Genomic DNA, 21,353 nt, shown 5'->3' with positions numbered 1-21,353 from the left:
CCCCAAACAAGGCCCTGTAACCCCCAGACCACAGTTCTACCGGCGCTCGGCCCAGCCGTGCCATGCCTCACCCCTCAGCCACGCACGCCCTGGAGCTGCCCTTCTGAGGAGCTGCAGGAAGCCACGGGAGCACCCGAGACGCACGGGCACGGCACCCTGGCTGGAGCCCCAGCCCCAGTCCCACCGGACGCCACAACAGGTGACTCTGGGCGAGTGTTGGTCTCTGGGCCACTCCAGGCTCTGCGGGGGTGATAGGCAACAGGGCAGCGTCCCCTCTCAGCCGCAGGGGAACCGCAGACAGAACCCGCACACACACCCTGAACGCCTCTCCTATCTTGATGAAGCACTTTTCACACACCGTGGCCCGACGTGGGCAGCCTGAGGCCGAAGAGCAAAGCTAATGTAACCGCTTCCTCCCTCACAAGTTCATGGGCAGGGGTGCACGAACGGAGGGACTGAGGGGACTGAGGCACCGTGGGAGACCTCGTTACACTGCCCACTCTAACTTAGCAACTGGGGTTTTCCACTTAATAATTCTGGGATGCAGGTGACACGGAAACTGAGCCTGTGGGAAGCAAAGCCTTGGAGGCCGGCGCCGCGGCTCACTAGGCTAATCCTCCACCTGCGGCGCCGGCACCCCGGGTTCTAGTCCCGGTCTGGGCGCCGGATTCTGTCCCGGTTGCTCCTCTTCCAGGCCAGCTCTCTGCTGTGGCCCGGGAGTGCAGTGGAGGATGGCCCAAGTGCTTGGGCCCTGCACCCGCATGGGAGACCAAGAGAAGCACCTGGCTCCTGCCATCGGATCAGCGCGGTGCGCCGGCCGCAGCAGCAGCCATTGGAGGATGAACCAACGCCAAAGGAAGACCTTTCTGTCTCTCTCTCTCTGTCCATTCTGTCAAAAAAACAAAAAACACCTTGGCTAAGGGGGTACTCGAAGCGCCTAGAACCCCGCCCGTGCTCAGTGGGACACAAAATGCTGGCTCCTGCTCTCGCCACGACACAGGAGGAGGAAGGGTGATGCTAAGCAGAAATCTGAGTACACGGTGCCTGTGTGGCCCTGTGAGGCACATCATATGTGCAAAATACGGACTTGCCTCCGAAAAGAGAAGAAAACATCTCTCCTAACACTGTATCTGATCCTGTACTGATAACACCTGCTAACTAAATGTAGCATTTTAACTGACCATGCGCTGACAAAGCCCGGTAACTGACCGCCGAGGGGTGGCCAGGACACCTCAGCAGCGCAGACGCGGACGCCAGGCCCTTTCTGCTATGGCGCTGAGACAACCCCCGGCACACGCAGAACGGCACGCCCCCCAGTACTTCCCAAAATAACGGAAGAAAGCGAGAGAGAAAACACAGGCCGCAGGGAAGCCCGGGTGCGCTGCAGGCGCTGGAACCGGTCATTATTTTCCTTTTCTGAAAAATATTTACTGTTTACTTGTAAGGCAGAATGACAGAGGGAGAGATGGACATTTTCCATCCGCTAGCTCACTCCCCAGGTGGTTCCAACAGCCAGACGGGTCAGGGCCAGGCCAAAGCCAGGAGCCTGCAAGTCTTCCAGGCTCTCAAGCCGTCATCAGCTGTCCCTCAGGTGTGTCAGCAGAGAGCTGGACGGGAAGCGAGGGGCCAGGACTCCGTCCTGGTACTCGGGCCAGGCCGAGGCACAGGTCACACCTCCTGCAGCACCGGCATCCTCCACGGGCACCGGGTCCTGGCCCGGCTGCTCCTCTTCCTGTCCAGCTCTCTGCTGTGGCCTGGGATAGCAGAAGAAGACGGCCCACGTCAGGGGAACGCTGGATCCGAAGTGGAGCAGCTGGGACACAGAACCAAGGCTGGCATCACAGGTGGGGGCTCAACCACTTGTTTACTTGAAAGGCAGCGTTACAGGAGGAAAGGTGGAGAGAGGGGTCGGTCCTCCACTGGTTCCCACCACAGGTGGCCACAACAGCTGGGGCTGGGCCTGATCAGAAGCCAGGAGCTTCCTCCAGGTCTCTCACGCAGGTGCAGGGGTCCAAGCACTTGGGCCATCCTCTACTGCTTTCCCAGGCCACAGCAGAGAGCTGGATGGGAAGTGGAGCAGCCGGAACGCCACAGCACCAGCCCCATCCAATTTTTATTTTTTTTTACACAGCCTTTCTCCATCCTTCTCTACACAGGATCTAAGCTTCTCCGTGATCCAGATACAAGCACACTTTCCACCATGACCCAACCTCCTCCTCATCACGTGAAACGCGCGGACATCTTCTGTCATCCCCTGGCTCATGCTCGCACTGTGGCACAGCCTGCCTAACGCACAAGTCCTCCGGTCTGGAAACGCCCCCCCCCCCCCCCCCGGAGGCTGAGAGCCCGCCACTCCGCGGACTCCAGCAGCCCACCGACTCAACAGGCTTCCAGGGGAAGGCGAGGCCCGAGGCAAGCCGCTCACTGCCGCAGACACACCACATCCGTTCTAGAGAAAAGCCCGGGGAGGTGGGCCGGCCAGCCGTGCTGGGCCTCACAGACCGGAGAGTTTCTGATCCACGAAACCCAGAGGACGCCTTTGGGAAAACGGACGTCCTGGGGTCTACAAGTCAGACTTGGTCACATACCACACGGTTTTGAATTCTGAAGCAGCAGTTGATTTTTTTTAATAACAGGTAGTTATGAGGTCATCAATAGTTGGGATTTGATTTAGAAGGCACTGAGCTGGCCCAATCAGGCCATTAGTGACTATCCAAGCAGAGGCAAGACTCAACTGAAGGTCGTTAAAGTGGGATCAATGAAAAACAGATCCATTACGAACAGACATTCGTATCTCGGCACTGCTGCACCCGGAAACCATTTTCCAAAAACATCATTCTAAATTACAAGTGAACCATTCTGGGTTGGTGTTCGCACACGACGGTTTCCTAGACGGCCACAATCTAATTTCTGTATTATAAACGCAAAATGTATTTCCGCTCTTCCACGTCCAGGCCGCTGCCTTTAAACAGAGCAGGAGTAAAAACCGCACCCCCACGACAGTGAAGGGAAGGGGAGCAGGGCCGTCGACAGACGTCAGCCAACCCGCAGGACGGAGGAAGCAAAGGAAACGCTCTCACAGCTTCTGGGACGTGGACTCGGCAGGGCAGCAGCCTTGCACGCCCACAGCACTGTTACGCTCTGGGTGCCCGGCCCTGGGCCTGCCACACTAAGGGTTTCATACACATATTTAGCTCCAGGCAAACCTGAAAGAACTGGTAGGTGAGCAGCTAGCGCTGGGAGCTGGTGCCCAGCGTGGAGCATCGTCTATGTCCGGGACACTTGGTGTCCGCCTACAGTAGAGCGGGCTCTGGCCCACCACCCTAAAGCAAAGGCTCCCGGCCTGCCAGACCAGCGCAGGCCCAGAGTGAGTCCACACTCAGCCCGTCACGGGTTCACAGTCACCCTTCCAGATGGCCAGGCCTGCAGCACGAGTGAGAGGGAGCTGGGAATACAGAGCCACCTGGTAGGAAGCAGATTATGGGGGGAACACAAGGTGACTGTGGAAGACCAGGGAACCGTGAAGGGGACAAGTGACAGAGAACTCGCTCTCGCAAAGGAAACACCCATCTGCCCTCAAGGCCCTTCCCTAATCAGAATAAAATAAACATGCGTGTGCACTAAGGCCTCCGAAAACCAAGCACCAAAACTGTCCATCTGTGGTTCCCATCAAGATGGGCTTGCTGCGCCCTTGAAGCCAGACAGGAGACGCTACCCAGCCTGCAGTGAGGCAAGGCTTATTCAGGTGACCTCTGGTCCGGCCTCCGGACACCAACCACGTGATCTCAGTGACTTCTCACCTCACATTCAGCAACCTTAGCCACAAGGCCGAGCTCTGCTCTGAGATAAGGAAAAGCAAACACTTTAATGAAAGTATTTTCTCTCCAGCAACTTAGCGGTACAACACCAGGTTTTCAACTCAAAGTGTTCACTCACGTTGCCCGTGAGCAAGGAACCATTCCAAAGACAAAAAACTAAACTTCATCTTCCACTGCATCAGGAATCAGTGTAGCCCAGCCACCTCGCATGTAGGCGAGCAGAGGGACTGTCCTAAGGACGCTGAAGGCCATGGCGGGGACAGGAGAGGCCAGGCCTTGGAGATAACAGCGCCCAGCCCGCACCTCACATGGGAATCAGGGAAGGCCGTCCATCGGTCCACCCGTCCACCCGTCCATCCGCGCTGCCTCTCCCGGCCCAGTGCCTGGGGCTAAACTGCGGAGCAGCGCCCGGAGGGCCAGGTGGCAGAACGACAAGCCCCCTCCCTCCCCGCTGCAGGTCCCAGCCACCGGGGAGGAGCGGCTGGCCCACCCCGCCCAGCCAGGTTAGCCTGCAAGGTGCGCAGAGGCAGCCAGCCCCTCACCATTCCTCCCCAAGGTTCCAATCCAATGAGGAGACTGAAGTGAGGAGAACAAGGGGCCACTGTGCTGAGCTGCGACTAGAGCAGCACACAAGGGAGCCTTCAGTTATTTATTTAAATGTTGCTTTGCAGATTTTAACAATCGGCAGAAGCCCAGAGCTGAAGTGGTTCCAGCCAGCACATACAAAGGAGGACTGTCTTAAAGGCACAGGGGACGATAAATGAGCACACGGTGGGCTCTGCCTCCCCTGACCCGCGGGCCCCAGGGAATCCTGCTCAACAACGCACAGCAGCTGCCACCCTCCTAAGCCCCTGTGGGTTTGGGAAAACCAAAGCGTCCAAGGCAGGCTTGAGGACCAAGAGCGGCTCCAGGGCCATCCTGCCGCCGCCAGGTCCCTGCAGCCTGACTCTAAAACAGGCCTGCTCACAGCCTGCCTCTCAGTGAGGAAAAGGGTCCATCCTGGGGCCAGCACAGCAGGGACGCATTTTCAAAAGTAATCCAACAGAAAAGTCCAGCTTCTGCACTCATGGGAAAGGCAGGTGCACAAAGACAAATGCCCCAGCCAAGCCCCTGCCCAGCGCCAGGAGGTCTTCCTCAGCTCCACACACAGCCATCGGGGGTGCTGCCACGGGCGCCTCCCGCTCCGCACACCCTCACAGACCCACACACAGACCCAGCCTCCTCCTCACCCACCACCACCCTGGGACTCAGCGCTAACACAGCAGCAGTGCCAAGACGGCCCCAGCGTTCTGTGTGAAGAACTGCTCTGAGAACACCATGCTTTACAAACACAGGGCCAGGGTGCTGTTCTCCCACCTCCAAGACGCAGCCCTCCCAGGCCATGACTGTCACAGTGGTCAGCACCTATCCACAACACCTGGAGCATCCCGCCAGTGGGACCAGGCCCCCTCCCTCTGCTGGGGGGAGGCGGAGGTGGGATGGTGTGTGTGTGTGTGTGTGTGTGTGTGAGAGAGAGAGAGAGACAGAGAGACAGAGAGACAAAGAGAGAGAGAGACTTTGTCTCCCAGGAAACACTTTTAAAACTTCAAAGTAGGGGCCGAGGCTGTAGCATGGTAGGTTAAGCTGCTGCCTGCAATGCCAGCATCCCATACGGGCACCGGTTGGAGCTCGGCTGCTCCACTTCCCATCCAGCTGCCTGCTAATGCGCTTGGGAGAGCAGTGGAAGATGGTTCAGTGCTTGCACCCATGTGGGAGACCCGGAAGAAGCTCCTGGCCTTGGATCAGCCCAGCTCTGGCCATTGCAGCCATCTGGGCAGTGAACCAGTGGATGGAAGCTCGCTCGCTCTCTGTCTCTTCCTCTCTGTCTATAACTCTGCCTCTCAAATAAATAAATCTTTAAAATAAAAACTTTAAAATATTAGACAGAACTTAGGCTTTGGAGACAGGCACTGTTCAGCACAGTCCTAACCCGGTGTGGGCCACTCCCCCCATACAACAGAACACTGGTGTAACACTGGGGCGAGCAAGGAGACGGCACAGTGCACGAGGGTGTGTTGCACACGAGCCATATTCCTTCCCTTGTCTGCACATCTGACCGCTCCTTCTCTTTCCAGTGTGGCACCAGTGCCTGACAGCACACTTAGCGCCTGCCTGACACACGGACGGCAGAGCAGCAATGCCAGGGACTTGTCTACAGATACACCGACAAGTTCAGGAGCACGTGTTGAGCAGGGCCACGTGGGATGCTCCAAGCTCCTCACCCCACGTCTGGGATGGGTCAGAGGCTGCCACTCTGCGCACGGAGCTCTTGTGTCCTAACCACGGCCCCGCACACCCGGCGGCCCCGTGACCTCGGCAGCTGCCTTGACCTATTTGTGCCTCAAAGCAACAGCCAGCCAGGAGGCGGGATGCTCTGGGGGAAACACAAGCACGCCTCAGGAACAGGAAACAGTCAACGCAACCAAGCAGAGCGAGGAGACAGTGCTGCGGGCAGAGGTGATGTGACGTTCTGACGGATCGGGGTCCGGGAGAGATGTTCCTCCCTCCCTCCCTCACCGAGAAAAGTCATCTTCAGCGTCCACAAAACTCCCAGTTCCCTGCCGACAAGGCAAGCACAAGGGGTGAGGTCTGTCCAAGGCCACAGGAGCATAGACCAAAGCTGTGCCGGCTCTGGGGCTTCACAGCCGCCTTAACTTTAGAGCAAGGCCTTGGGGTGACTGTCAGGATCAGAGGACACGAGAGGCAGCCGAGAGGCAGCGACACCTTCCCCAGCGATGCGCTGCCACGTTCACACCTTCACAACGCTGCGAACCTACCCACGCTTCCTCCCGACCGAGTCAAACCCACAGAGATCCTCTCCAAGCTTGCGCACGCTGCCATTCAGCCTCTCACACACGCGGCCACGGGATGAGCCCTGGGGACCTTCTCCTTTGTGGGACAGGCCAGGACAAAGGACACACGCTGCAGGACCCCAACTGTACGAGGTCCCTAGGGCGGTCACATCTGCAGACTCGGGGAGCAGACTGGGTCCCCTGAGAGGGAGGAGGGGAGATGCTGGATGTGGCTGAGTTTCAGTTCTGCAAGATAAGAAATGACTGCACAGCAGTGTGGCTGCTTCACACCACTGAACCCAACACAACATGGTCAAGATGGCAAATTTTCTGTGTATTTTACAATTAAAAATAAACAAAACTTCAATAGCATCAGCCTAACTTATGATATCTCTTAACCTGGTCCCTTTCCCAAGAAACTATCATTTGCCTTTTGTGTAGAGCACTTTAAAGTGCTTCACCACCAGCTGAAAAGTGGGAGGTGAGAGCGATCACACACAGCACGACCTGAGCTGACCGGCGCGCACAGCAGAGGGGTCTCCCAGAGAACTGCCGGCAGGAGCACTGAGCCTGTTGCAGTTCCCCAAACCGCCCACCCCCTGCAGCGAAAGGGTTTATGACCACAGTCTGCTGCTTGGAGGAGACCTTGTTCCTGGTCCCAGCCAGCCTAACTGCTCCCGCCTCACGAATCCAGGAGCTGCTGCCTAGGGTTAACAAGGGAGGCAGGGAGACACCCAACGCATGACCCTGGGCAAACCACGACTCTCTTCACCCACGTATGTGTGTAATGAGGATGTGCGTCTATCTCAGTCCTTCTCAGGTGGGAAAATGTCCACTAAGGAGCTCCATGCACTAGCTTACCACACAGAGAGGGTAACCCTCTCTATCCAACAGATCCTAGCACTGGAAGACTTAGTCTGCGTATTATGAGGTCACATTACAAGGTAGTTACAGAAACTAAGTCACAAAATTTTATCCTAAAAATCTGGCTTATAGAAGCAAGCACAGCGAGCCTCTGCTTCCCATGAGAGCTAAACACGGGAGAAGAACCACTTTAACAACACAGCTGCTCAGAAGCCTCACGGCGCAGCACCTGGTGCTGCTGCCTTCACCGCGGTTTCTCTCCAGCACTCAGACGTCTGTCTGTCTCCACTCCTGTGTGTGTGTGTGTGCGCGCGTGTGCGTTTTCTTCAAGGATCATGGCGACTGAACGCAGAGACTGTGGACACTCAGCGAGAACCCTACCACCACAGAGCCTCCTTGAGACAGCGGCTTGGCCCTCAGCTCCCGGGGAGGCCCGGAAGTTCCATATTCCACCAAGGGGACCAACTGTACGTGTCCTTCCTGCAGGGGGGCTCCTGGCTGAGGCACGGCCACTCCCCATGCCTGCAGCTGGGCCACCACACCCCTCCTGTGGAAACAGAGGCTCGGTGGGGGTCTTAGGAAGCCTGTTCTCTCCCACGTCACCCTCATGCCTCCCGTCTATCTGTGTCCTGGTCCTCTAGAGACCCCGAATTCGTCTGGCACTTAGACATTCTCGCTCAGGCTAACCGATGGAAAGGACCCTCGGACCAGGTTGGCTCCCCCTGCCCAGGAACGGCTCTAAGGCCCTTAAGAAGCAAAGGGAAGCTCGTGGGCAGGCAGGTCTGGAGGGGAGAGATCGCCCCGAACCGCTTTCTGCAGTCCTGTTTCTAACCTCACCACGGCTGGGCCACGGAACCTGGTTACCGGCTTGCTCTCAAGTCTCAGGCCTGGGAGACACTGCACTGAAGCCCGGACCCCTATCCAGAGACACCCACGGAAAAATCCTAGCGAGAAGAGAAGATGTGGATCCAAAGGACACACATGCAGAGAAACGCCGCACACACACCAGCTCCTGCGGCCGGCAGCCGGCAGCGGGGTGGGGAGGCAGGCAGGCACCAAGAGGGATCTACAGGCACAGCTCCACCGCGCGCCATCGACCCAGCCTCTTACCCGCGGCGAGTCCCCTCTCCTGCGGCCCCAGTGTCCTGGCAAGCCCTGGGCGGCAACATCAAAGCCTCGGCCGGTCGCAGCTCTCCAAGTCAGAGGCCACAGGCCCAGGCTCCTGGGAGCGCCCCCAGCTCTGGCTGCAGGGAGAACCAGGGCAAGGACAGTGCGTGTGTGCCAGCACACAAGGGCACCGGAGAGGGCGTCCGGAGGAGACAAAGGCCCAGCGGAGGAGCCCGCGGTGGCAGTGAGCTGAGCCTGGCGGGGAAGGCTGGCGTGGGCCCGGGGACGGGCGTGCAGGGCCGCGGCTGACACCCGCGCGTGCTGCTCCTCGCAGGCTCATTTCCATGAATGCAATCACAGCGCCCCTCCTACCCAGCCCCACTCCCGGCCTCCTGGGGGGAGGGGAGGCACCGCAAGCGTCTGCTCATAGGCTGCACTTGCTTTCTCCCCTTCCGGCAGAACCTGGCGGCTGCTGTCGCTGGGCCATGTTAACCCTTGGTTGTGATGGCCTCTCCCTGCCGAGTGGACGGGAAGCGGATGTTCTCTCGGCCCAGGGCAGGTCCTCAGGCCAAGGCACTAACCCTCTGGGGAGGGCCGGCAGGCGGCCTCCCCCGGGGGCCCTGAGCCCCCATCTCCACACAGGACGCCGCAGCGGTTCTTCGCTCCCCAGAGGCTGTGGCACTGCGCTCCCTGGAGAACGTGGGCTGCTGGGGACAGGGCACTGCCGCAGCCCGCCGGCCAGCTCTCAAGCTCCAGAGGTCGTGGGGTCACCACCAGCACCGACCCACACATTTGGGGCCCCAGTCGCCAACACAAGAACGTCACAGGCCAGGCCCCCATGCTGAACAGAAGACAAGGACACCGCCTTTGACGAACAAGGAGACAGACGTCCGCCGGGGTTTCGCTTTCCTCGTTTACTGACAGAATCACTGCACAAATTCACAGCGCACGGCGCGTGTGATCCGATCAGGGTGATCAGCTTCTCCATCCCTCAGACATTCATCGTTCCTCTGTGTAGTGAACCTGCAAACCCCTCCCTTCAGTGCTTCATAAACAACAGAACACAGCCACCCCTCCGGACAACCGCACGCCGGAATCTCTACCTCCCTCCTCACCCAGGCCCACCCCCACCCCTCCACGTCCTGACCCTCAGTGACCACTCTGAGCGTTACACGCAGGACCTGTCCTGCTCTACCTGGCTATCTAACATGTCAGCTTCCGCACACGCTGCCATACATGACAAGGTCTCATTCACTTTTATGGCTGAACAACGTCCCCTGGCGCGGGGCAGGCCTGTGGCCTAGCCGTACGGACACTGGCTAGGCTGCCACGTCCTACTGTGACGGTCACAGCTCACGGGTTCAGTCCCTGGCTGTGGCTTTCGGCTAGCACCAGCCCTGGAAGCCAGTGATGGCTTAAGCAGCTGGGTTCCTGCCACTCACGGGGGGGTGGGGGGTGGGGTGGGGCTGGACTGTGTTCCCAGCTTCAGCCCCTTGGCTGCTGTGGGCAAGGAAAGACAGGTGCCCGCTGTCTCTCAAACAGAATTTTAAAAATAAAAAAAAAAGCCTCCCACGTGTCTGTATACTGCCTGTTCCTGGTGCGCCCCTCAGGAGACGCCGGGTGGACCACGCCTGGGCTGCCGACAGGAACAGTGCCGCATGAACGTCCCTTGGGTGCATGCCCAGGGGACACTGGGATTGCTGGGTCACCGGCAGTTCCAGTTTTGGTTCTTTGAGGCCCCTCCATACTGTTTTCCGTAACAGCCGTATTAACTCACCCTTTCTTCAGATCCTCACCAGCATTTGTTACTTTTTGTCTTTTGGATTACAGCCATTCTAATTGACACAAGATTTAAAAAAAAAAAAAAAAAAAAGTACAAAAGCAGCAAGGAGAGGAAAGTACAAGCCAATCAGTCAGTGCACAGCTGCACCGAGCAGGGCTCTGCCACCAGGGCCGCCGGCGCTCGGGCGGATCCCTGCTGGGGCCGCCTCCCCGTGCACCCCAGGGCACTCAACTGCCTCGCCGGCCTCTACCCCACTCATCGCAGCACATCTCTCCACCAGCCCCCCAAACGGGGCGACAACCAGGAGTCTCCAGACACTGCCAGCTGTCCCCAGTTAAGAACCACTGATCTAGGCAGAACACCACCACCCCCACGCCTCCCTCCCTCCAGTCTTCTGCCCACGGAATGAAGACAGAACCCTCCCTCCCTCCAGAGCCCGCCCCGCTGCCACGCTGCCGTGCTCGGAGCTGCGTCTAGGGCAGCCCAGCTGCGGAATGCGGACAGATGTCCTCATCACTGTGGCATTGTCACCAGACCTGGCCCGAAGACACTGGCTCTGTATCCCAGCAGACATGTTTAAGAGAAAGCCAGAATATGAACGCTTCAACGTCCGTGTCAAAGCGGCAATGCTCATTTAAAAGAAGCATACCAAGTCTGTGAAAAACAAACCCTAAAATTATTTATGGAATTTCTGTTTTAAGCTGCAAAGTGATGCCAATAAAAAAAATGTATTTATTTATTTATTTGAAAGGCAGAGCTATAGAGACAGACAGAGATCTTCCATATGCTGGTTCACCCCCCGGATGGCCACAACAGCCAGGAAGCTCCATCCCAGTCTCCCACGTGGGTGTAGGGGCTCAGACACTCAAGCCATCTTCCACTGTTTTTCCCAGGCCATCAGCGAGAAACTGGATCAAAGTAGAGCAAGTGGGACACGAACCAGCACCCCTATGGGATACACGTGTCACAGGTGGTGGCTTTATCTGATATGTCACAACACCGGCCCAAGGACACCAATTTTCCACAAAATTGTGGACTGGAGGTTTCAGCTCTGCTCATCCCAGGCCTCTGTGCTCTCCCCTCACTGAATAATCCCACCTCTCACCCTGGCCCAGCCGAGGTGCCCTCCTCCCTGCCCAACAGAGCTGCTCAAGTCCAACCTACTGTTGTCTTTTTCTCTTATGTTTTAAAGATTTATTTCTTTATCCATTTCAGAGGCAGAATTTTCCATCTGCTGGTTCCTCCCCTGAATCGCCCACCACCACTGAGGCTGGCTGGGTGGAAGCCAGGAGCCAGGACCTCTGTTCCGGCAGGGGGCAACATCAGCTGCCGCAGGTGGTGCCCAGGTGCAGAAGCAGAGGTGGGGCTCAAGCCCGGGATGAATCCGTATGCCTGAATTCCTCAACGTCCCAAAGCCGCCGACCCGCAACACTGCTCAGAAGGCCCCTCACCCCAAACAACCTGAGACCTGGCTCCAGGCACCACCGCGCCGAATCAACCCAAAGCCGTGAGGCCTCAGGTCCTCAACCTCTCCTCCCTCCAGGGTCACCTGGACACCAAGGCTGGAATTTCTGGAATTCTGCCCCGTTCACTGGTCACCAGCAGCCATAGCCACAGCCTAACGGCTTCCTCGGCGAGGGCAGGTGAGCGCCTGTCCCTGCTCCGGGCTGGGTCCAGTGTCTCTCGAGGGAGAAACCGCGTCTACTCTCACTTCAGAGCAGAGAGCGGCTCCACAGAGCTGCCCCGCGTCCAGAGATGCCACAGGCAACGCCAGGGCACCAGCTTTCTGGAGCTGGGCAGGCCCAGGCTGCTCACCGGCGGGGCAGGGCCGCAGCACACCTCCTCCCGGCATCAGACCCCATCTGTCCTCCCAGACAGCAGCGGAGCCTCAGGGAGGGAGCGTGGCAGGAGGCTGAGCAGTGGGAGGGAGGCAGGAGGGTAAAGCGTCTTGTCTTTGAGACCTCACGGGGTAGTGCCTTCCCCTCCAAAGCCCACTCAGGAGGGAGCTGACCGGTGAGGGCCCTGAGCGCCTGAGACCATGGACGTTCCCCGGGCTTCTCCCTACCGCAACACTTTCTCAGGCTCGGCTGGCATCCTGGACCACGAGATGCACTTGGCTTCTCTCGTCAACTCTATGCTACCCCCAAACACCGGCAAATTACCCCACGCCACGAGGGCTCGGGCAGCCGAGCCAGGAGAAAGACATCAGGATGGCAGAGGAGGGCTGGCGCACAGCTAGGAGGACCCCAGCAGTGACAACGCTGCCCCGGTGACGCAGGCTTCAGACTTACGCCACCAGCAAGAGCTTTGCAGACACACAGTCGTGGGAAGGACACCCGAGTTCATGGGTGAGAAGGGTCCAGAAAACACGGAGGGGACAAGGCTGATGGGCGGGCTCAGACGAGACATTAACACAGCAGATGTCAGTAACTGGACCTGCACCGCAGGAGAGGGGCTCAGGAAACGCTCAGCACCACGGTGGCGCTTCAGGTCGGCAAGAACCTGCTCGGCCTAGCAAGTGCCTGCCTCGCCCACGTCCAGGTACATTCTGAGCTAACCAAAGCTCTTACTCAAAATACACAAACCACAAAAACTCCAGAGCAAGGAATGGATTAACACGGTCATAATCCTGGAGAATCTGTCCACTACAGTGAAAAGCTTTTGACTGGAGAGTAAAACTCGAAAAGGCAAAAGGTAATCCCCTAGGATGACAAACTCCCACGTGGATGGAAAATCAGTAAGACACCGACGAGGACAATGAGGAGGGGGGTACAGCGGCAGGTTACAGAATGAGAGACACGAACAGACACAAAACAATGTTTTTATGGGGCCAGGCAGTGGCATAGCGGGAAAAGCCGCCGCCTGCAGTGCCGGCATCCCATATGGGTGCTGGTTCGAATCCCGGCTATTCCACTTCCGATCCAGCTCCCTATTACAGCCTGGGAAAGCAGTAGAAGATGGCCCAAGTTCTTGGGCCCCTGCACCCACGTGAGAGATCTAGAAGAAGCTCCTGGCTCCTGGGTTCGGATCAGCCCAGCTCTAGTCATTGTGGCTATTTGGAGAATGAACCAGCAGATGATGGAAGATCTCTCTCTCTCTCTCTCTCTGCCTCTTTGTAACTATGCATTTCAAATAAATATTTTTAAAAAAAGAATGTATTATTATTTGGGGCTGGTGCTGTGGTATAGTAGGTTAAGCCTCTGCCGGGCATCCCACATAGGCAGCGGTTCAAGTCCTGGCTGCTCCACTTCTGATCCAGCTCCCTGCTAATGGCCTGCGAAAGCAGCAGAGGATGGTCCAAGTATTTGGGTCCCTGCAGCCATGGAAGATCTCTCTCTGTGTCTCTCTCTCCCTCTCTCTGTAACTCTGCCTTTCAGATCAATAAAATAAATCTTTAATAAAAGAAAATTTAAAAAGAATCAAATTCGGCCGGCACCACAGTTCAATAGGCTAATCCTCCACCTGTGGCGCCGGCACCCTGGGTTCTAGTCCCAGTCAGGGTGCCGGCTTCTGTCCCAGTTGCCCCTCTTCCAGGCCAGCTCTCTGCTGTGGCCCGGGAGTGCAGTGGAGGATGGCCCAAGTGCTTGGGCCCTGCACCCCATGGGAGACCAGGAGAAGCACCTGGCTCCTGGCTTCGGATCAGCGCAGCACGCCGGCCACAGCAGCCATTGGAGGGTGAACCAACAGAAAAGGAAGACCTTTCTCTCTGTCTCTTTCTCTCACTGTCCACTCTGCCTGTCAAAAAACAATAATAATAATAAAATTTAAAAAAAGAATCAAATTCTTAGAAGGTTTGTGCATTTTAAGTTTCAGAAGTATAAAAGATTATACCAATTTATACTTAACTAGCAATAAGTGGGGGCCTGTGGGGAACCGCAGGCTGGCCACCTGTGAGAACCACTTCATCTGCAGAGCTTGCAGCAATCGGTCGACCACAAGTCCTACGAACACAGCCAGGTGAAACAGATGAGACAATGGACTCTGCATAAACAACTAGGAAGAACCCGGTGAAACAGATGAGACAATGGACTCTGCATAAACAACTAGGAAGAACCCGGTGAAACAGATGAGACAATGGACTCTGCATAAACAACTAGGAAGAACCCGGTGAAACAGATGAGACAATGGACTCTGCATAAACAACTAGGAAGAACCAGGTGAAACAGATGGACTTTCGACCTGAGACTGTACGCGCCCTTCCATCTGATTGGACGAATCAGCATAAAGGGACATTGGGATCTGGGCGGCCGCCACGGCCCCTCCTCTTCTTTTCTCCTCTCCCCGCTTTCCTTTTGCCCCCACAAGTAAAAGTTCCTTGAGAACCGATGAACAGTGACTGTGTCGTGACTGCGTTGGACCCTTGCTGGTGAGGGTCCGACAGGGGCCTATGGTATCTTCTGTCATCAAACATTCTGATTTTTGCCAAAGTAATGGAAAACTGTGTGTTATTTATGTTTTAATTTTGCACTTAAAAATTTAGTGAATTCAAGTGTGTTTTCCCCCTCATTCTTACAGTTGGGAGGTAAATAAATAGAATAATAATTTTTTAAAGATTTATTTATTTATTTATTAGAGAGGCAGGGTTACAGACAGAGAGAGGGAGAGACAAAGAGAGAAAGAGAGAGCGAATCTTCCATCCACTGGTTCACTCCCCAAATGGCCACAATGGCCGGGGCTAGGCCAGGCTAAAGCCAGCAGCCAAAAGCTTCATCCAGGTCTCTCACACGGGTGCAGGAGCCCAAGGACTTGGGCCATTCTCTGCTGCTTTCCCAGGCCACAGCAGAGAGCTGGATCAGAAGTGGAGAAGCCTGGACTTGAACTGGTGCCTATATGGAATGGCAGAGCCTAACCCCCTACACCACAATGCTGGCCAGAATGTGAAGCTTAAATTTTGTTTAAGAATTTACCCAAGGAGCACATTCCCAAAACTGCAAAAAGTAGAGACTACTTAGAAGCGTGAGGTATCTCCAGTCGCTAACCTAGAGAGAGCTAAGCCACAGCCAAGGAGGCAGACTAGCCAGAGCACTGCACGAGGGTCCCGGAGTGTGGCCCACGCACAGAAAGCTTCCAGAAGGGCACCCAGCGGCCACCAGCAGAGCCCAGCGGCCACCAGCAGCGCCCAGCGGCCACCAGCAGCGCCCAGCAGTCACCAGCAGCGCCCAGCGGCCACCAGCAGTGCCCAGCAGCGCCCAGCGGCCACCAGCAGAGCCCAGCAGTCACCAGCAGTGCCCAGCGGCCTCCTCCACCGAGCTCTGGGGGAGACAGAGAGGGAGCTTGGAGTCTTTCTGTTCTGCCTTTCTGTGTAGCTGCAGCTGCAGCGTACCCACGGGCCCATGTGTTCAAACTCAGGATGCCACCAGTCACCGACAGCGGCTGAGACCGGCGCGGAGTGCTTCTGTGGAGGAGACGTCCTTGGGCTCTATTCCGGCACCAAGACACGAGACACACGACACAGCTGCTGAGACCTTGGGCTCTATTCCGGCACCGAGACACGAGACACAGCAGCTGTGACCGCACCGTCCTGCTCTGAGCCCACAGGCTCCTCTGTGCTCTCTGACTCGAGAAACCGGACAGCACGGCGATGAAGCAGCAGCAGCCAGTGGCTCAGAGCAGAAACGCGCCGAATCTCTGGGTCAGAGGCTGAGCTTCCAGAGTAAGAAAGCACACGATAACGTCAGGAGACTGCTCTCAGGAGGAAGGGAGGAAGGTGGCGGCCCAGGCTGCAGGATGAGGGTGCTCTGTCCCCACCGCCCCCGGTGCACTGGGGTGCCTACGTCCACAGAAGCGAGTGCATGAGGTAGTCCAGAAAAAAGCAGAAAGGTGACCAGTAACAGGTGAGGACATGACACCACCATATCCCAAAAGTCGCTAATTCCTGGCTGGTCTGGGCTCAGAGTCCCTCCAGAGAGCCATGGCAATGGGCCTTTCTGAAAAATGTTTAAGATCTGTTTATCTGGGGCTGGTGTTGTGGCGCAGTGGGTAAAGCCGCCACCTGTGACATCAGCATCCCATATGGGCACCAGTTCGAGTCCCGGCTGCTCCTCTTCCGACCCAACTCTCTGCTGTGGCCTGGGAAAGCAGCAGAAGATGGCCCAAGTGCTTGGGCCCCTGCACCCACATGGGAGACCAGGAGGAAGCACCTGGCTCCTGGCTTCGGATCGGTGCAGCGCGCCCGCCTTTGTGGCCAACGGAAGGAAGACCTTTCTCTCTGTCTCTCTCACTGTCTAACTCTGCCTGTCAAATAAAAGAGAAAAAAATAAGATTTATCTACAGGCAGAGAGAAGTCTTCCATCCACTGGTTTACTCTCCAAAAGGCCCCAACAGCATAGCTGGGCCGGACCAAAGCCAGGAGCCAGAACTCTATCCTGGACTGCACGTAGGGGCCCGATCACCTGGGCCTCCAGTTGCTGCCTTCCCAGGGTGAACGGGGGCTGGGCAGAGGCACGGCAGGTGGGATCACACAGGCACTCAGCTATGAGATACTGGTGTCCTGAGCAGCGGCTTGATCCACTGCACCAGAGCGCAGGCCCCGGCAAGGCTGCGGCACGCAGCTCCATCTGCAAGATGGGACCTGTGTGAATTCCCCACAGGTCGCAGCTCTTCAGAGGTGGAGAGAAAACACCGCTGAGCTGCTAGGAGAGGACAGCAGAGGCAGCAACACTGGAAGTTCAGTAACGCTGACGTCAGCCGGCCGCCGGACCCCAGGGGAAACAGAGATGGAGACTGGGATAGCTCCGGGAGGCCTCGCCCTCCACCTCGGAGGAGCCAGCACAGACCACATACGCAGGTTCTGCCAGCCCCAGACACGAGCATAGTCTAGAACCTCCCCAAGCCACAGGGAGGGGTGAATGAAAACTGGAGGCGGTCCTGCTCCGTGGGGCCACTTCCGGTTCCCAGCCCGGTCCTCACGCCAGCTGGTCAGTTTGCAGGCTCCTAAGAGCCCTTAGCATCCTAGACTGGAGCCTCCTAGGACCTCTACTACCTGCCTATTCCTTCCAACAACACTGGGTCTAAAAAACCCCACTGTTGCCTTCCAGAAACCTGCCAGCCAGACTGTGCCTCTGAGCCCCACAGCCAGTTCTGCATTTTGATGGTGAAAACGGGGAGACTACAGAAAGCGTCAGAGACTAGACGCAGATCAGAATCCGTGGCCTCGCTCCACCTGCTTCACCAAAAGCAAAGGGCTAGGCCGGCACTGTGCTTAGCTGCTACCTGTGACGCCAACACCCCACACAGGTGCCAGTTCATGTCCCAGCTGCTCCACTTCCAATCCAGGTCCCTGCTAACGACCGGGAAAAGCAGAGGAAGATGGCCAAGTGCTCAGACCCCTGTACCACATAGGAAACCCTGATGAAACTTCTGGCTTCGGCCTGGCCGTTGTGACCATCTAGGGAGTGAACCAGCAGATGGAAGATTTCTCTCTTCCTCTCTCTTTGTAACTCTAACTTTCAAATAAATAAATCTCTTTGTAAAAAGGAAAAAGAAAGAAAGAAAGAAGGCAGCCAGGAGAAGAAGGCGGAGAGGGAGGAGGAGGAGGGCAGCCCTAAACCTCTCTACAGCACCGAGAGCATTCATCCCCGATATATTCAACAGAAAAGCCCGTGGAAGTCAAACTAGAGGGGCTGGCACTGTGGCACAGTGGGTAAAGCCACCACCTGCAGTGTCGGTATCTCATATGGGTGCTGGTTCGAGTCCCGGCTGCTCCACTTCCCATCCAGCTCCTTGCTATGGCCTGGGAAAGCAGTGGAAGATGGCCCAAGTCCTTGGGGCCCTGCACCTGCATGGGAGACCCAGAAGAATCTCCTGGCTCCTGGCTTTGGATCAGCACAGCTCCAGCCATTGCAGCCATCTGGGAAGTGAACCAGGGGTTGGAAGACCTCTGTTTCTCTCTGCCTCTGCCTCTCAAATAAAATAAAATAAATCTTAAAAAAAAAAAAAAAGATTCAAACTAGAGAGTCCCCTTCAAAACTTATCATAGCAGATGGTGACGCAGGGTTTTGCTATGATACGTGCTTTGTACAATGCCACACATGCTCCTGAGTAAAAATAAAGACACAACCAGCTTTGATTCTGCAAAACACAGACTTGATCCATAGTGAGCGGAATCAGAGATGCTTAGTATCTTAGTTCTCCTGCCGACGCCTCAGCCTAAGCGAGCTGTCCGACAGCAGACTGGCCGGCGCTGTGGCGCAGTGGGCTCAGCTGCTGTCTGCAGCACAGCATCCCGTATGGGCGCCGCTTCCCATCCAGCTCCCTGCTAACGTGCCTAGGAAAGCAGCGGAAGACAGCCCGAGTGCTTGGGCCCCTGCACCCACACAGGAGACCTGCAAGAAGCTCCTGGCTCCTGGCTTCAGCCTGGCCCAGCCCTGGCTGTTGTGGCTCCTTGAGGAATGAACCAGCAGGTGGAAGATCAAGCTCTGACCCCTCCCCTCCACCCATGTCTCTTCCTCTCGGTAACTCTCAAATAAATAAAATAATTTTTTAAGGAAGAATTTCACAGTGAGCCAGAGAAGGAAAACATAAAAGGAAACCTCAGAATTTATTATAACTTGCACAAAGTCCACTCTGAAATGTAGCCTAATTATTCATTTCAAACTTATTCCTGTCATTCACTCCCAGCTACAACCACTGGCCATCCTGTGCCACTCTGTCCTCTGGAGGCACCTGACGACCTCACAGAGACGCTCGCGCCACCCGGGGGCTCCAGACAGTCGGGAAGCCCTGGCTGGGGGCTTTCAGATGCAGTTCTTCAGGATCTTGTGGGATTTCGAAGCCACAGAGTTTGTCAGCCTATTACTCACAGCTGCACTGTTTGCGGCGTGGGCGTGGAGATGCGGAAGCTCCACAGACGCTGTGGGGCTGCGGTCTTGCCCCAGTCCCCAGAGCAGAGCACCGAGCTGAGCGTGTCTCTTCCCTCGGTCACATTCTATTCGCTTTCCCCCCAGACTCACTGGCACTTTCAGTCCAGTCTCTGAGCCACCGCTGTTTAAGCTCGGGTTATTTCTGGGTACTTGTGCAATCCCAGAGCTTCTGCGAGGCAGATCCAGGAAGTACACACACAGTCAACACGGAGGCGGCCGCCGGGTCCCGCTGAGAACCGCCCGTGGCGGGCCCCTGGGGGGGAGCACGGCCCGCAACACCTGGTGCTCACCCTCACACATTCACCGCCCCCCCAAGACCCTCGGACTCCTGGGCACTTGGAGAAGCACACGGCCTCGTCCACGCTCCACAAGACGAGAGGCCCAGCAGAGTCCAGTGACTGCGAACTCTGCCCCAGAGATCCTAAACTCCACTGCCGGCTCCCTGCCGGCTGACTCACCCTCCTCTTCCTCCGTTTTGAGAACCATCTTGCTCAGGACAAGGCAGGCTGCGTCCTCCGGAGGAGAGCTGGAACCCCAGAGCAGAGTCCCTGAGGGTGTGCCAGACCAACCAGTCCTGAACAGGCAGGGGAACGGGCGGTCACGAGACGCGGCCAATCAGCCTCCAGCCTCCCAAGAGGCCACGCCCAGCCACTGCCACCACCCAGCTGCAGCACCTGGGAGCAGCCTCACGCTGGAGTCCAACTGGTTTAGCAGTGGCGTCTCCGTCTTCCCCAGACAGCCAACAGCGGATGCCGCGTGCTGTTTTTTCTCTTTGCTTTCTAAGTTCTTAGAACAGAATCTCCTAGAGCCCCTGGTCCTCTTTTAGTGAGAGCAGCCCGTTCCCCAGGAGCCACGGGAGCATTTTATGCGGTCACAGGCTAAAAGCAGAAAGCAGGTGTTACGGGCAAAAAGTCCCCAAACGCCAAGCTCCAGTAAGTTCAACTCTATTCCCGTTCCAGCTGCTAGCATGTCACAACACAGTGTGTTTCCTGTAGCCTGGCTACGTCCTGACACACGTGCACTGCTGGACATCAGAGAACAGTCGTAAGGAAAGTCAGCGACACCTAATCCTGTCCCCGTGACAACCGCTGCTGACATCCTGGTGTACGCTGAGTGTGTGTGTGAACAACTCCTCACTGTCACTCTCCAGATATGCCAGAACCACGGGGATGTTTTACATTGTGCTTCACAGAGCCTGATTTCACACATAACAGACATTTCCCACAACTCTGAATGGACACCTACCACGTTTACCATTCGCAACCTGGGGGCTTGACTTACCCAAGGCTTTTCACTGGCTCCAGTTGTCTGCCAGTCTAACACACATTGTGCTGGCATGCCTCTTTAATTAACTCACAGAAAAAACTCCTAGGAGCAAAGCTGCTGGATCCAGACACAGCTCCCACGTGTTCCTGGGGAGGACCGTGGGGGGGCATAAAGCAGTGACTGACAAGTAACAAGGAGAAGAGGGGCACTGCCTAATTCATTGCCCCGTGGGAGCACTGAGGGTTTGCTGTGTACCCAGCCATGTCAACAGCCCAACTCACCTAGTCCTGAAAGCCCTTATGGGGCAAGCACCCTCCACCCCCAGTTCACCGCGGAGGCACTGCTGCCCAGAGAGATCAAGGGCTTGCTGCAGTGCCTGCCCTCCCTCCTTGCTGTCTGTGGGCTCCCAGTTCCCTGGCCTCCCCTCAGTCTCGACCGCTCTGCAGGAACCTGCATATCCAGGTTTCGGCCAAGTCCTCACAGGGGGCTGGAAACACATCAAGACGCAGAGCAGTCTGCCACGCTGGTGTGTGTCCAGGCAACGGCTCTGCCCCGCCCCTGGCTCTGCCTAATGACTCAATACAGATGGATCTGCCTTTTTTTTGGACAGGCAGAGTTAGACAGTGAGAGAGAGAGACAGAGAGAAAGGTCTTCCTTCCGTTGGTTCACCTCCCAAATGGCCGCTACGGCCGGCATTCTGCGCCAATCTGAAGCCAGGAGCCAGGTACTTCTGGTCTCCCATGCGGGTGCAGGGCCCAGGGACTCGGGCCATCCTCCACTGCCTTCCCCGGCCACAGCAGAGAGCTGGACTGGAAGAGGAGCA

General features: G+C 56.7%; 1 protein-coding gene across 2 annotated transcripts in view; it reads right to left on the bottom strand.

Annotated features, from left to right (window-relative positions):
* CYTH1 (cytohesin 1) overlaps nt 1-21,353 on the bottom strand; it is a 121,611-nt gene that overhangs the window by 54,065 nt on the left and 46,193 nt on the right. Inside the window, exon 1 of one of the 2 annotated variants that reach the window (XM_062216411.1) lies at nt 19,723-19,831. The exons of the other annotated variant lie outside the window; for it this stretch is intronic. Coding sequence (XP_062072395.1) covers nt 19,723-19,750 — 28 coding nt within the window. The 5' untranslated portion in view covers nt 19,751-19,831. Of the gene's footprint in view, nt 1-19,722; nt 19,832-21,353 lie in introns of those variants that run through there. 2 annotated transcript variants of the gene reach the window in all.

The sequence above is a fragment of the Lepus europaeus genome, chromosome 18 (assembly GCF_033115175.1).
Source record: "Lepus europaeus isolate LE1 chromosome 18, mLepTim1.pri, whole genome shotgun sequence".
Lineage (NCBI taxonomy): Eukaryota > Metazoa > Chordata > Mammalia > Lagomorpha > Leporidae > Lepus > Lepus europaeus.
This window is presented reverse-complemented; position numbering and strand designations above follow the sequence as displayed.